General features: G+C 41.2%; 1 protein-coding gene across 1 annotated transcript in view; it reads left to right on the top strand.

The window, feature by feature from the left end:
• The window catches only part of APC4 (Transducin/WD40 repeat-like superfamily protein), a 97,907-nt gene that overhangs the window by 41,629 nt on the left and 39,145 nt on the right, over window positions 1-17,133 (top strand). The window contains exons 8-10 of the mRNA XM_010261521.2: window positions 583-743; window positions 4,555-4,655; window positions 4,748-4,822. Coding sequence (XP_010259823.1) covers window positions 583-743; window positions 4,555-4,655; window positions 4,748-4,822 — 337 coding nt within the window. The remainder of the gene's footprint in view (window positions 1-582; window positions 744-4,554; window positions 4,656-4,747; window positions 4,823-17,133) is intronic.

Below are 17,133 nucleotides of genomic sequence, written 5' to 3'. Positions count from 1 at the left end.
GTTTTCTTGCTATTATATTGATGCTAATTTGATTTAGTTGGTTGAATTTTTCATTGAATCATGTTACTTATTACCGGTGGAACTCTCAAATTTTGTCGTTTCTTTTTGCCTTTTCTGTTTGGTTGATATTCTAAATTTCTAATATTCTGTTGCCTTTCATTGCTTCTAGTCTTTGTTTGATTTTGTTATCTATTTTTGATTGCCTATCCCTTTTAACTTTGGTGAATGTTTCTCTTCTTCTGGTATTTCCTCTGCTTTTTCATTTTGGTGATTCATACTTGGGTGATTCCTATGTTCTATTCTACCAAAAAAAAAAAAACAAAAAAATTCCTATGTTCTGTTATGCTATTGAGCATTCTCTGATGTTAGTCAATTGAGTTTGTCCTCAGTTACTGTCTTACTGAGGCGTTGATAAGTAATAAATTTGCACTCAACCACTTGTTTTCTTCAGCTTTAGCTCCTGTTCTCAATTTTTAGCTTGCCTGGACATTTGAGTTATCATCTTCTTTTGTTAATGTAGTGATCATTTAGTTTTTTGTTTGGACTACTGATTTTCTGCTCTTCATTTTTCTGTTTCCGCAGGAAAAATGAACTCCATCAAGTAGCTCAACAAGCCTCAAACATTGATGACTTAATTGAAGTTATACGTGCTTCACTTTCAGTTATTCATAAGCAATGGGTCGATGCCATACATACGTTTCATGAGAAGTTTGATCCTCTATCAACTTTGATTATTGACCATGGTAAGTTAGATACTTAACTAATGGGGCAGGTTTTGTCAGGTCATTTAATGAGCTCCCCAAATGATTCAGGAACCTTATTAATGCCAACTTTTTTTGGGGCTTAAGAGGAGTTGCTCATATTCTAATCCTCAAATGGCCCAGGTTTGCTTTTCAGGATAGCCTAAAAATGGAAGTTTTAGAGTTTTGAAAAGGAGTACTGTGACCTACATATTATCGAGGGAGGCATGAAATAAGGAGAGATGAATATACCTCTAAAAGTTCTTGATTGTTATGTTTTAAGGGGATTCCCTATTGTCGAGGGAGGAGATAAAATGTATGCTTTGAAGAAGGTGGATCTTCTTGGTTTTGATGGAAGTCAAACAAATACCTTATGTTTTTTTTTGATAATTGTTTGTTGCTGTTTTGTTGATCATTGGAACTAGATGCAAGCCAAGTGTTATGGAACTGGTGGGTTCCATTGGATGGTTTTACACTTGTATTGGAAGATGATACCTAGGAATGAGGACAGCTACTTGTTGAATCAGAGTGTTTAGGTTACTACATTTCTATAGCTGAATGACGATAAGGGCTTTAGGCAATGTATGTGGGGGATTTTATAAAGTTAGGTGACTGAAGCAAGGAGGGCTATGAATGGCTTACACTAGATGTTAGAGAGACAAATTTGGCAGCAATCAACATAGTTTCTGGATGCATTTTGTATGTCATGTGACCTGGTCAGAGTTTCTACTAGGTGTGTCCTTGGTGCTAGAGGCTTTGGAGGGGCTATAACTAGTGAAGGAGCAGATATTGTTGGTAATTGTAGACAGTGGAAATAGGGAGGACAGGGTATTGTTTACCTTCCATAGAAAACCTAGAGCAACAGATGGGGGTGTTGGGAGATAATAGGTTTCTCTCTTAGGAGAAATTTGGGGGGGGGGAGTGGTATATAGGATGTAAGAGAAAGGTTTAGGGGGAACAAAAAGGAGGATGAGGGGGGTAATCGGTCAAGCAACAGTGGAGTAGGAGCTGCCACTGATGACAGAGATGGCTTTGTTTGACAACTTGAGAATGGGGTTGTGGTGGAATCAAGTGACCAGAGATCTTCTTTTGATGTGATGGGACACTTCTTAACCATTTGATGAAAGCTGAGTGGGGGAGTCTTCCTCCCATTCAAGCTGCCCACATAGAAGAGGGGGCTTCGGGATAGTAAGAGATGGGGTAAAAGCAAATTCAAATTTCAAAATGATCAAATGTGTGGTGATACTATGGAGATACAGGGGGAAGGGTTGGAGGCCATTATCTAGATAGTAGTAAAGTGAGCTCTTGGCTCATGGGCTTGACCTGAAAGGAGACCAAATGGGAAGCAAGGGAACCCAACTCAAAAAAAAAAAAAAATCTATGGGTGGAACAGTGAAGAACAAGGGGTTGGTTAAGCCAAGGTAGAAGGTGGGCTACAAGTCTATTCTAGAAGGAACGGTGATACTTCAAAGGGAATCACTAATAGGGCTTCAGATAAGTTAGAAGGTGACAAAGTGTGGAGGTTGGTGTTGAAGGTAGGGGTTGACAAGGTGCTAGGGGGATGGAGGGTGCAGATCCATTAGTGCCGAGATTGTGTCGTGGCCATGATTGCCTTGGTGGGATTAGTGGGTGGGGGTAAGGGTGCATCTTGGACAGGCTCATGTAGTCATGTTGAAAATTTTAATTTTGAATGGGTCTGGCCTGAAAGTCTGGACCTAATGTTTAATTTCCTTAAACAAAGTATCCAACTTACATCCCTAAGAGGGGAAGTTCACATAATTTGGAGAATTGTGATTGGAGTGGAGAAACATTTCTAGGTGAGTCTCTTATGAAATACAATAGGAATGGTGACTGGCAAGGGGGCGGAAAAGGGGATTAACTAGTTATGCTCTACTTCCCATCTAGATGGACAATTAGTTTTTAGCTGCCTAGTTGAATTGATTTGCTTAACTGAGGTGATGGGGGTAAACCCCTAGCTATGCGGGTAAGTGATGAGACGATAACACCCTTACCCAAGGGGCATATGGTGAGGCAATGACAATTCAAAAGTTATCTTGGGAAGATGAAGTTGATGCACAAGATTGGGAGCTTCACCAAAGGGCAACAAGTATATTAGATTGGGTAGGGGCAAGCATTATGAGTATCAGTTAATTTTTTCTTTGCACTCTTCTCAAGGTGTCTAACAGCCAAATGAAGGCTGCTTTACAGCTAGTTTGATGCTTGAACAATCAACAACTGATCGTGCTTACTAGTAGGTTATTTTCCTAACAATAAGTTTTGCTAATACTAACCATTGGTTGGGGAAAATGGTCAGAGCAATAGGGATTAACGTCTCAGCCTTAATTTTCCTTTTATTTGTGCTTCAAAAAACCCTAGAACAATCCCAATTGTATTGCGAAAACACATGCACTATGTTTCCTGACCAAATTGTCCTACTAGTTAGCTAGGATAAGTTCTATTGTAACTATAACTTTGACTCTCAACAAACCAGACTGAAGAATCCTTCTCCAACTCATCAGTAATTGCTCCAATATATCCAGGTATTAACCCTAGAAGGATCTTGTTGATAGGCATTTCAAAAAGTAGACATTATAAAAAATCTGACATAGCACCACTATCAAGTCTGGGGATTGTATGCAACAATCCAGATATTCCACTAATTACAAAGTGAAGGATCTGCTAGAAGTGACCCAGTTGAGCATTTCATAACTGCCTGTACTGATGCTTTGGGTCTAACCCTAGCAATTTAGACAAAATGCTCCTTCACATAAGGCAACTTGAGTGTGCCATCCTTAACAAGATGAACTACCTAGGCTGATCCACCAGTTGGGAACATTTAGATAACATATCTATTATGAGAATCCCAGATAAAGGATCATAATCCTATAATATAGATCAAGATTATTACACAGAAACACACACATTGACACATACAAATATATAAGAAACTGATTATATTCAAAAATAAATGCAGTATACATGAATATTGGACTTGAGGGCATATACCCGAATAATTCTGAGTATCAATTATTTCCAGGGGGTCTCCTTGGAGTGCCATGAAAAGGAGGTTATGGTGCTTGTTTCTAGCCATTAAGTGAAGGAATGTGGGTGGAGGAGAGGAATTAAATGTGCTCTTGAAGAGGAGGCTAAAGATGAGTAGGGAACAATATAGATTGGCGTGGACTTTTAATGAATGGGGTGGGTAATAGAAGGGGTTGGTTGAGTAGAGAAGGGGGAGACGTGTGGAAGAGAGGAAGAAATCCATCTCGATAAACCATGAATATACTATCCTAGAATGTAAGGCATCTGAAAGCCCCTAATAAAGGAAGGGAGATTTGGGAAGGGAAATGATGTAAATAGCCCCTTAATAGGACATACAAAAATAGATGGCACAGTAACACTATTTTTTGTACAATTTTGTGGCATTTGTCCCTCCCTACTAACAAGTATATACTTGCACTTATAAAAAGAAAGTTTACTAAAAGATTACATATCGATCTAATTGGACTGTGGGATTGGTGATATTGCCGATCTAGTGGGTCCTGAGTCTGATAGATGGTCTGAATTGCCTTCATGGTTCTTCATACCTGTTGGAAATATTGCAACCGTGTTTGGAAGCTCTGACGTCATAGGAAACCGGTTTTTTCATACTAGTGTAAGAGCATGTGATATACACGTGTGCAAGTAACCATATATGATATATGGCATTTGGATTTAATTATTATGTCTTGCATGGAACCCAAGGCAAATATCTGCTTTATATAATATTGACATTATATTTGGTTATTCTAAGTCACTGTTTTCTTCCATATAGGATTGGACTCTTGCCCTCAAGAGGAATTCTTAAGTCTTCTGGGTGGTGCTCGAACAAGTCCACCAGTTCATCAATTTTTGGTCAATTCTCTCTGTGAAGTGGTATAACCAACTTTCTTGTTGTACATATAATTACGTTAATGTATTATTCTACATTAAACATGTCTGATTAACTGAAATTCTAAATAAATTAGGGTCTCAAGCGTGCATCAAAGGCTATTCATAATGCTGGAAAAGAACTGCATCTTATCATCCAAGAGCACCTGCAGGTGAGTAGTTATTTTTATATACATTTGTACGTATATATGTAGGTAATTGGTCTTAGAAGGGCTAATTGAAAGAAATCAGTCCTTTATGTTTTCCAAAATGCTAAAATCAGTTTCAATGTGGAATATACAGTCAAAAAAGCCTATAAGGATGGGAACTTAGTTCTGGCTTATTTAAACACAATATAAATTAATATATCTTTAGAGGGAATGACCCAAAATAATAAACATTAATTGCAGCATAAATGAATTTAATTGGCAAATAAGAGATAGGGAAGTGAAAGTTGGTGGGTGAATTTGTGGCCATGGAAATGGAAAAACGATTTTGTTTCTCTTCCTTATTTCTTTTGAATGGCGGTGAATGCATATTAATAAATGGGTCGTCATTTCAACAACTTTGTCAATTCCCATGAAAATATTGGCTAATATGGTATTTAATTTAAAAGGAACTTATTCATACATACTTTAGTAATTTATTTTTCATAGATTGAGGTAACATACATATGTGCGTATATATTATATTATTATAAATAGTTCTTTACTTATGAAATATTAATTATAGAGGGGTCTACTAACTTGGGGCCAGTGAAAGCTTGTCTTACACTGCCAGTTCCAAGCCCGGATGAAGGAGGGTTTACATCATGTTGGCTACAAGCACTAAAATTTTTTGCCCCACTCTTACGCTCATGAATGTTGTAGCTTGACCCCATATAGTTGGACAAGGCTTGGATGATGGTGGCGATGATCAATTATGGGGACTCTATTCTCTATAAACACATATATAACCTCTATTAATTGGTGTAGAGAGATTGGGCCAAGTGGGCCTAATTTTTATTTCTTTATTCATTAGTTTTGTTTCAGCTGTAGTGGGCCTTCTTTACGGGCCTTAGTACTTGTGATTTCTTATGTTTTTGAGTCAGCTGCCTTAATAGGGGCACTCATGTAATTTTCATCTTTTTAATCTTCAGCATATATCATTCAATTGAGGGATAAGGGGGGAGAGAGAGAGATGATCAACTCTCTTCCTCTTCCCCTTTTCTTCCATTCTCTTGTTCGTCTTTCTTTTCTTTTGGTTTAATTTTAGATTTGTTGTTGGTGTGATTTGAACTTGGTATCAGAGCAGGTCCCCATCTTCAGTTTCTTCCTTTAGGCCCATACACAATGTGTATGGAGAATTGACTGAATGACAAATTCATTTCTTCTTTTGCACGAATGATGGTGGCACCTACAGCGGATCTGCCCCTTTCCGTTGCCTCAGTGATTCGATCCTCTTCTACTTTCACTCTTCTCATCCCTGAGGTTTTAGATCTGGAAATCAATTCCCTACTTTGAAATGTGGTGAACCAGTGATCCTGTTCTCTGAGGAAGAGATCCAACATTCAACAATCCCCTTGTAGCTTTCCCTAGTAGCCAAATGCTCATATGACTGACCTCCATTGATGGAGTTAAAGAACTTTCTGATAGGGACCTTCAAATTGAAATGAAATCTGGTAATCACATTAATAGACTCACGACAAATGCTGTTTCGGTTTGAAGATGAGTTTTTATGAGTTTGGTTGAGGGAAGCTTTCTACATGGGAGGCTATTTGTTCAGGGTTTTCAAATAGTCGCTGGACTTTGAGATGGGTAATGAACCTTTGATTGTTCCGATATGGGTTTCCTTTCCACGACTGCCTCTGAATTTCTACAATGAAAAATATATTTGATCCATAGCACAGGTTGCAGAAACGGTGCTAAAAGTTGATCAAGCAACATTCTCTCTAACCTAAACCAATGTGAAAAGGGTGTGGATTGGATCAAGGAGAGATGGATTTTAGCAACCTATAGTTTTTGAAGATCTGCCTAAATATTGTGGCTTCAGTTGCGAACAAGGACACCAAGAAGACAACTACAGACAATAAGAAATCAGAAAAACCTGAATCCACGGTTGTGGTTCAAGCCAAAGTAAATGAGGAGTTGGTGAATGAGTTACAAGGCCTGCATGAGTTTCTTTTATTTTCTGACAGTGAATAAATAGTAGGAAACCTATCACTAAGGGGAATCTCTCCAATCCAAACATCTTCCCAAAACAACACTTTGTTTCTTATACATGCATCAAATTTGAAGGAAGGATGGAAGGAGAAATACCATGAATAGCTTTCCAGGGAGAACATCGAGAAGCCCTAGGGTTTACTCCCACATCCCAACCATTGTTTGCCAATCCATGTATGTTGCCAATCACTCTATGCCATAGTCTATCCTGTTCCAATGGCCACCTCCATAACCATTTCCCCAATAATGTTGTGTTTCTCATCCTAACATTTCCCATCCCTAGGATAGGTTATGGGGACTCAATACAGGCTGAATTTCTAGCCCTACTTCAGGGTCTAAAAATGGCTGAGCAGATAGGAACAACAGGCTTAGAAATTGAAGGAGACTCACTATCGGTCATCTCTTGGGCCAAAAACATCACATTAGTACCTCGGAAGCTCAAGTTTATTTTCAGAGAAATTGACACACTTGCAAGGAAGTTCAACTCTTAGTTTGGTTGGGTCAAAAGGGATGCAAATGGGATGGCGGATACCCTAGCAAAACAAGGGGCAAATAGATCTTCATTGTATTGGGTAGAATTGTAACTGATTGCTGGAGATTGCAATTTATTCCTCTGCAATCTTTATCTATTGTATCTTAATTTCTCTGTTATTAATGAAAGATTTTTACTGATAAAAAAAAAACATTTCCTATCCCTAGGCCTTCATCTCTACTTCTAGAAACTACCTCCCACTTCACTAGGTGATCCTTCATAGTCTCCTGGTTCCCAAAGGAAGTCCCTCATGATCTTCTCTTAACTGCTTTGCCACTTTCATTGGTATCCTAAAGGTAGATAGGAAATACACAAGTTAGCCAATGTTGATTTAATTAGAGTTACCCTACCTCCCAAGGAAATGTAGTTCCTTCCTATTCACAAGTTACTTTGTAAACCACTCAATCATTGGATTCTAGAAGCTCTCTATTTTTGGATTTCTTCCCTTCCAACTCTCCAACCTTTAATCATGTTATTAGCATCTACCCTTACAATCATTTCACTTAGGACATCAGCTACCAAGGGAGGACATTCATTATTCTTAGGGCCAACACCTTAGATAAGATTTTATACCTGCTTCCCACCATACTTATTGGCCTAAAATCCTTCGGTTGAATTGTATCCACTTTCTTTGGTATCAAAGCAATGAAAGAATTCATCAAAAACCTCCATCAGATCATCCCCAATTATCTCCCAATAGTCTTGATAGAATGCCACTCACCATTTCTTCCTATCCTTCCTTGCAACACTTCCTTTATCATAATCCACCTCACACTTTAGCTTTTCCACCTCACTTAACTTTTTCTTTCTCTTCTCTAACACACCATCTCCCCTCTTCCTAGGCTTCTCTAATTTCTCCTTCCCCTTTTTCTTCTTATTTGAACCTTTTTTTTTTCTTTTTTCCCCTTTCCTGTTTTTAACCCAGCTCTTGTCCCCTCATCACCTTTGACTTCACAATCCAACCTAGGACTTGGAGTGTCACCCTCCTCATCCCTTTTTTCTGCTCCTCATCTCTTCCTCTACCCAAATTCTGAATGGTTCCATAATAAGCTCCCATACTGTATCTCCTATCTCCCTGTCTTCATTATCCAGCAGTAGATCACCAATCACCTCTTTTTCTTGCACCTGATCACCCTGATTGGCAGATAGCAAGGATGGATTAGTCTCCCCTATGGGCACAATTCACAAGACTAGATGGAGGGTAACAAACGTTGGGGACAAGGAAGAAAGTTGAAACAGGAAGGGTCTACCAGAGGATTTGACAAAGCTTGAACTCCAACAGTTGAGTTTAAATCGGAGGTGTTACCTTTACAACCAACCTCTAGACAGTTATCCTTGGTGTGTAAGGCTTATTTAATTGTTACTGTATAGTTGCTGTTAGTAAGCCGACTTCTTAAGATACTGTCAGTTAGGTACTTGTCTTTTTTTTTATTAGTTTGGTTCTAGGGTGTGCCGCCAGGGGCATACTTGTAATTTCTATTCTTTCTATTAAGTTAATATAAATAGAGAACTTGCGGCAGCCAGCAGTATCTTCCTTCCTTCTTAATCGTATCTCCCTCTTCTCTTCCTCTCTCTCTCTCTCTCTCTCTCTCGTCTCCCACTCTCCATGAAAGATTACATGGTATCAGAGCAGATTTTCTGGGCTGTAAAAGACCTACGATCCCTCTTGTTTTGAGCAAGGTTTCCTTCTTTAAATTCTTGGACGTGGAAGACAGAGAAACCCTAGTAGGTTTTTTGGCGTTGTTATGATTCGGCCTGCCTTGGAGTTCTATTTGTCTGAGATCAGTCACGTCTCCCCCTTCTCTACTCAACCAACCCCTTGGAGTTCCTTGAGGGTTGGTTTTTTGTTTGTGGCTGTTGTGTAGTTGTGTGGTGTTTGGACTGGTTTTCAGCAGTATCCTATGGCGAGTTATGAAACAACCTCATCGGGGGTTACATCAACCTACAACACAGCTGGTATGGGAGGTGAAAACATGATTTTTCCCATGCCAATTACCCCTTTAAATGGTCTGAACTACCTGGAGTGGGCTAAAAGCGTAAAACTCTATGTAACGACAAGGGGTAAAGCTGGTTACAATAATGGAAGGGTGAAAGAACTCAAGGGTGAGACAGTTGAACATGATAGGTGGGACCAAGAAAATAGTATGATGATGTCTTGGCTCCTCGCAGCCGTGGAACCTGATGTGAAGAAGAACTTTATGTGGGCAGACACTGCTAGTGAGATTTGGGAACAGGCCAAAGCTACCTATTCTGGGCAAAGGCATTATGCCAAGGTTTACCAGTTACAAGCTGAATCTTCAACCTGTAAACAGGGAAACCATAGTTTGTCTTCATATTATTCAGCCCTTACCTCCATATGGAAAGAATTGGATCATTATCAGGCCATAGAGTGGAAACATTATGATGATGCTAAGGCCTACAAGAAGCCGGTCTCTCAGTAACGTGTGCTTGCCTTCAGTAGAAGATCAAGACTGTAATTAGTCTTGAATCCTAATAGGTTTTAGGTTTGCAAAATAGAAGAAAAGTGAGAGAAAGGAGAGAGAATAGAAGAGAAACAAGAGAACACAAGTTGTTGAAAGGAGGGACAGATTCTAAACTGATCTGCCGCCGCCACTCTCTTAATATTTATAGGTTATGTTTAGTACATAATGGAAAGGACACATCTGCCCTTAGTACTTACATAATAAATAAAGTAAATAAAAGCTGAAATAAATAACAACTGAATTAACAAACTGACTCAAACTGACACTACTATAACTGAAACAAATAACTACACTGCTGTCCTACGAACACAGTGGGGACCACTGCAGTGGGGCCCACATCAGTGTTCTCTACACTCCCCCTCAAGTTGGGAGTAGATATCTGTCATTCCCAACTTGGATAGGTCTGTCTCTAACTTCTTCCTTGGTACAGCCTTGGTGAGGATATCCCGAGCTGCATATTAGATGTGATGTACGGAAGACACACTTCTTGTGATGTGACCCTTTCTCGCACAAAATGTCGATCAACTTCGATATGTTTAGTTCTGTCATGCTGCACTAGGTTGTGGGCTATATTAATAGCTGCCTGATTATCACAATACAACATTAAGGGCTTTTCATAGTTAATACCCAACTCTTCAAGTAGTGACCTCAGCCATAAGATTTCAGCCACTCCATTAGCCATTGACCTGTATTCCGCTTCAGCACTGGAGCGGGAAACAACACTCTGCTTCTTACTCCTCCAAGAGACAAGGTTACCTCCCACCAGGGCACAATATCCAGAGGTAGACCTTCTGTCATTAACACTTCCAGCCCAATCGGCATCTGTATAGACTTCCACCCTCATGTGATTATTGTTCTTGAGCAATATACCTCTACCCGGGCATCTCTTCAAGTATGCTAATATTCTCTCTGCCGCAAGAAGATGAGAAGTTCTAGGGGAGTGCATGTATTGGCTAACAACACTAACTACATAGCTGATATCCGGCCGAGTGAGGCAGAGATATAGAAGCTTTCCAACCAACTGTTGGAACATAACTTTGTCTTCAAGAGGCTCCCCACCCTTTGCACTAATCTTGTGATTTTGTTCGATGGGTGTATCAGCCGGCTTAACACCCAACTTTCTAGTTTCCGCCAATAGATCTAGAACATATTTTCTCTGAGAGATAAAAATCCCCTGCTTGGATCTAGCAACCTCAATACCCAAAAAGTACCGTAGTGCACCAAGGTCTTTCACCTCAAACTCTTGATGAAGGAGCTGTTTGAGGGACTCAATCTCATGACTGTCATTTCCTGTCACCACAATATCATCAACATATACTGCTAGTAGTGTCAGAGAGGACTCCACCCTCTTAATGAATAGTGTATGATCTGACTGGGCCTGTACATAACCAAACTTTCCAAGGGCTAATCTAAACCTATCAAACCAGACTCTAGGTGACTGCTTCAAACCATACAATGCCTTGTTCAGTCGGCAAACCTTCTTACCTGTCTCTGTATCATAGAATCCAAGAGGCAACTGCATGTAAACCTCTTCTTGTAAGTCTCCATTCAGAAAGGCATTTTTAACATCCATCTGAAACAGGGGCCAATAATGATTTGCTGCAAGGGATAACAGAACTCGGATGGTGGTCATCTTGGCTACTGGGGCAAAGGTCTCCAAGTAGTCTATACCATAAGTCTGAGTGAACCCCTTTGCAACCAGCCGGGCTTTGTACCTTTCAATAGAGCCATCAGCATTATGCTTCACAGTGAACACCCATCTGCATCCCACCGGTTTCTTTCCTTTTGGTGGGTCAACCAGTGCCCAAGTATTATTCTTCAACAGGGCATCCATTTCGACTTGCATTGCATCTTTCCATTCTGGAACTGATAAGGCTTCTTGCACTGTTCTTGGAATTGGGACATCGGCAATGGAAGTGAGATAGGACCGGTAAGATGGTGACAGACGATCATAGGATAAGAACTGTGAGATGCTGTGAGCTGTAGAAGTGGTGCAATGTCGTTTCCCTTTGCGAATGGCAATAGGGAGATCAAGGTCATCCACAGGAGGGGAAGTGGCAACAGTGAGAGGTATCTCAGTAGGCTCTGGATCTGGAGCCGCAGAAGGAACTGGAGCTGGCCGGGACTGCCGAAGACTAGGATCAACCTGCCTGCATCGCCTGCGATAGACTCTCAACTCCGGCTCCCTCTGACCACCCTCACCACTACAACCTTCATTACCCAGTGGAATAGGTAAAGGAACAGCCCCACTTCCACTCTCATTGCTCTCCCCCTGAGGAAAGAAACTCAAAACAACCCCACTCTCACTACTCTCCCCCTGAGGAGAAACCCTAGGATAATAGGGTGTCTCCTCAAAGAAGGTGACATCCATGGAGACAAAACGTTTCCCTGAAACCGGATCATAGCAGCAATAACCCTTTTGAGTTTGTGCATAACCAAGGAAAATGCATTTGGAGGCCTTAGGTTCAAACTTGGAATGATGAGGCCCGAGAAGTTGAACGAAACAGGTACAACCAAAGGTTTTAAGGGGAACAATGAACAACTCCTCGTCTGGGTATAGAAGTGAAAAGGGGGTTCTCATATTAAGGACCCGGGAAGGAACTCGGTTAATGAGATAAACTGTCGTGAGGATAGCATCACCCCAGAAGCGAATAGGTACATTGGAGGTAAACATAATGCTTCTAGCCACCTCCAAGATATGCCTATTCTTCCTTTCGGCAACGCCGTTCTGTTGTGGTGTATAAGGGCAAGTGCTCTGGTGAATAACTCCATGGCTAAGAAGGTAGGAGGTCAATGGCTGAGCAAAGTATTCCTTTGCATTATCAGATCTAAGGACTTTGATTTTGGTCCCAAACTGAGTGAGAACCATCTGATGGAAGTTTTGGGTCAGAGCAGGAACCTCATCCCGGGAACGCATAAGATAGACCCAAGAAAAACGGGTATGGTCATCAACAAACAGTAGAAAATATCTGTACCCACCCATAGAAGAGATATGATATGGCCCCCAAACATCAGTATGCACAATATCAAAAGAGGAATTACTCCTTTTATTACTTAAAGAATAAGAGTTCTACAATGTTTGGCAAACTCACAACTCTCACACCTCAACTTTGATAACTCAACAGACTCAAATAAAGCAGGAAACAGACTCTTCAAAGACTTAAAAGACAAATGACCTAATCGGTTATGCCAAAGCATAACCGAACTCACAGACTGGGAAACAAAAGACTTCTTATCCACTGACTCCTCCCGACGAGAACTCTCTCCAAGCAGATAGATCCCGTTCGTCTCACGGCCAGTCCCAATCACCTTCCTTGTCTCCAAATCCTGAAAAACACATCGGTCAGGGAAAAAGGTTACTGAACAGTTCATGTGTTTGGTAATACTACTAACTGAAAGCAGGTTAGTATCAAGCTTAGGAACATGCAAGACAGAAGATAAAGAGATAGTATCCGATAGCTTGATGTCCCCCTTGCCCGAAATGGGAACAAGAGAGCCATCAGCAATGGATACTCTATCTCGGCCAGAGAACAAGTGATAAGAAGTGAACAAAGATGGCAAGCTAGTCATATGGTCAGATGCACCTGAATCTATTACCCAACAGTGATCAGTATTACCTGGAGCTGAAGCATGGTAAGCTGAGGCTCGAGTACCTGAATGTGCAAATGCAGATGTGGCAGGAGCTGATGGTGACTGAGATGGCTGAGCTGAACTCCCAACTTCCTTTTCCAACTGTATGAGGGCAGCCCGAACAGCAGCTAAAGTGTCTAGGGATGTGCCTGATGAGGATGTTGAATCGGTGTTCACTGCCATATGAGCATTACCCTTCTTATTTCTTAGTTTTGCTGGGACCAAGTGAGGATGTAGCTTCCAACAAGTATCTTTTGTGTGTTAGGGTTTCTTGCAATGTTCACATACCAGATCCCGTTTATCTTCCTTCTTCTGGTCCCTTTCTGAGTCACCCCCTGGCTTAGGTTTAATAGCTGTCAAGGCTGGGAAAGAGGGCTGAGGCTGCATCATGACTTTCCTCCTGGTCTCTTCACTATGCATCAGGGAGTATGCTTGAGAAAGGGTCACACTATCTCTTGTCAATATCTGTTGTCGCACAATGTCATATTTTGAATTCAAACCAGCCAGAAACTCAAATATCCTATTCGTCTCGACTTGCTTTCTGTGAGTCTGTGCATCTTTGGGACTCTCCCACTCAAGGGTCTCTGGATGGTCAATCTCATGCCACAAGGATTTCAAGGTAGAGAAGTAGACAGAAACTGGCTTCTCTCCTTGTTTAAGGCTATTCACCTCACACTTCAGTTCATAGGCTCTGGCAACATTAAGGGGTTGGGAATAGGTTTCTTTCACAACATCCCATATCTCTTTGGCTGTCTTTGCCCACAAGTAATTTCGACTGATATGTGGCTGCATAGAATTACACAACCATGCCATAACCAAATAGTTCTCTTGAACCCACTTGGTGTATGTTGGGTCCTCCTTGGAAGGTTCTTTCACATCTCCCAAGAGGTAACCCAGTTTTCCCCTTCCTCCAATAGCCATCATGGCTGATTGAGCCCACTCCAAATAATTTGACCTATCAAATCTCATAGTTGTAATCTGAAACCCGGTTTCAGATACACTACCATAACTGTGGTTTCCAAAACTATTTTCTCCTTGACCCTTAAACTCCATCTTTGATCAAGATTCAGTGGCTACAAACTGTTAGAGCCACTATACCAGAAAACAGAGTCAAACAAGCAAGTTTGGAATCTGATCCGAAACCAACACAAATCTGATCTGAAACCAATCCAAATCTGATCTGAAATCAATCGCCTATCACAGTATATGCAAGAAATCAACTCAAATCTGATCTGAAATTAATCGGCATGCACAGTACCAGGCAGCCTAACAATCTGAGATGCTATTTTCTGAAATCACTACTGTGGGGCCCTCTGCTGCGAGAGCAAAATTAGGGTTTCAACTGTAGGTCTGAAGTAAGTGCTCAACTGCACTCTCCAAGCAGTCTGCACAAGTGGGACTTGTCGTAGGGCAATATGAAACCCTAAAAATTAATCACCTTTAAAGAGGGGGGTTCGGCCCAACAGTCAAACCCTAGAAACAAACTTAAACACAGTTCGGCAAGCCAAACCCTAGAAACAAACTTAAACACAGTTCGGCAAGCCAAACCCTAGAAACAAACTTGAACACAGTTCGGCCCCTCTTTCTAGATAGGTCCAACCTATCTTGACTGATTGCAGTCTCTGAAACTCAGTAAAAAAAAACTTACTTATGTACTTCGGTTTACTATCTTCTAGGGTTACCTGAACCCTAACCTTCGTTGCCTCTTCCTGATTACCAACTCTCTGCAAGCCGCGGCAAGTCTTCAACTGCTGCGAACCTCTTCTGGTAATCTCAAGATTCAACCACCGAAAACTTCTTCAAAGCTTCCAGCCCTAGCTAGTCCTCATGTGGTCGGCTGGACTAGACACACATGAGAAGCCCTAGATAGGCTCTGATACCAAGTAGAAGATCAAGACTGTAATCAGTCTTGAATCCTAATAGGTTTTAGGTTTGCAAAACAGAAGAAAAGTGAGAGAAAGGAGAGAGAATAGAAGAGAAACAAGAGAACACAAGTTGTTGAAAGGAGGGACAGATTCTAAACTGATCTGCCGCCGCCACTCTCTTAATATTTATAGGTTATGTTTAGTACATAATGGAAAGGACACATCTGCCCTTAGTACTTACATAATAAATAAAGTAAATAAAAGCTGAAATAAATAACAACTGAATTAACAAACTGACTCAAATTGACACTACTATAACTGAAACAAATAACTACACTGCTGTCCTACGAACACAGTGGGGACCACTGTAGTGGGGCCCACATCAGTGTTCTCTACACCTTGTTGGGACTGAACCCTGCATATGAACCGTTGAAGGTTTAGATCCTAGGAAGCAAAGAGTTGCCTACGGTTCACGAGGTATACTCCCTTGTTCAATCGGAAGAAAGCGGGCGGAGTGTGATGGTTACTACTGAGGGGGAGCAACAAGTTGCTTTGGCTGCAATGAATAATAACTCCACGGGGAAAAAAAGTGACACTAAGAAGACTGATGGTAAAGATAAGTTGTTCTGTACCCATTGTCGGCGTTCACGGCATACACGTGACACTTGTTGGGACATCCACGTGAAACTCAAGTGGGCAGTGAAGAATCAAGAATAGGGTAAAAGTCAAGGTCAGAAGAAAATGAACACATCACAGAATGCAGCACATGTGGCAACCCAAGAAACTCAGGTTGCCGGTAGTACCTGGGACCACCCTAATAAGTCTGACCCCAAGGAAGAGATAATGAATTCCTTCACAGAGCACTTGGGAATCTTATGGTAGGGCTTTGCGACAAATGGACAGCTTAGTCACTGATACTCCCTCTACTTCATTTGCATCTACTTCAGGTAATACGGCTTCTGCATTCCATGTCACTCCCACGGATTCCTCTTGGATCATTGACTCAGGGGCCTCCAACCACATGACCGGTAAGCCGAACTTGTTTCAGACTTATAGCCTTTTGTTAGGAAGGGATAGAGTGAGACTTGCAGATGGTTCTTTTTCCTCCATTGCAGGCCAAGGATCAATATCTCTTCCACATGGCCTTAACCTGAGTTGTGCATTGCATGTCCCTCAACTTCCTATAAATTTGCTTTCGGAAAAGGAGAAGCAGGTTCAAGTATCTCTTCCTTCTATTTCGGACCTTGCTCCCTTTCGTGTCTTCCAACGTACACGTCGTAGAGATCAGCGATGTGGAGCAACCAAACACTGAGCAACCGACACCGTTAGACTCCCAGGAGGTAAGTCCACTCCCTAACCCTACTCCTACTGTGGATGACCTTGACATTCCTATTGCTCAACGAAAGGGAGTCAGGTCATGCACTACCAAACACCCCATTACCCATTTTGTCTCCTATGATCACATTTCCCCCTCATACTGAGCCTTCCTATCTGCAGTTGATTGCATCCCTGTTCCCAGAAATGTTGCAGAAGCCTTAAAATACCCTGAATGGATAGATGCCATGAAGGAGGAGATTAATGCTCTTCACAAAAATCAAACTTGGGAATTAGTGGATCTTCCAAAGGGGAAAGACCTCGTGGGGTGTAAATAGGTGTTCACGGTTAAGCACAAGGCAGACAGAACAGTTGAAAGGTACAAAGCAAGATTAGTAGCTAAAGGGTACACACAAGTATACGGGGTTGACTATGATGAGACTTTTGCTCCAGTAGCTA

The sequence above is a fragment of the Nelumbo nucifera genome, chromosome 2, assembly GCF_055504915.1.
Source record: "Nelumbo nucifera cultivar China Antique chromosome 2, China Antique-T2T, whole genome shotgun sequence".
Lineage (NCBI taxonomy): Eukaryota > Viridiplantae > Streptophyta > Magnoliopsida > Proteales > Nelumbonaceae > Nelumbo > Nelumbo nucifera.
Note: the sequence above shows the minus strand (reverse complement) of the source record. Positions and strands in the feature narration are given on the sequence as shown.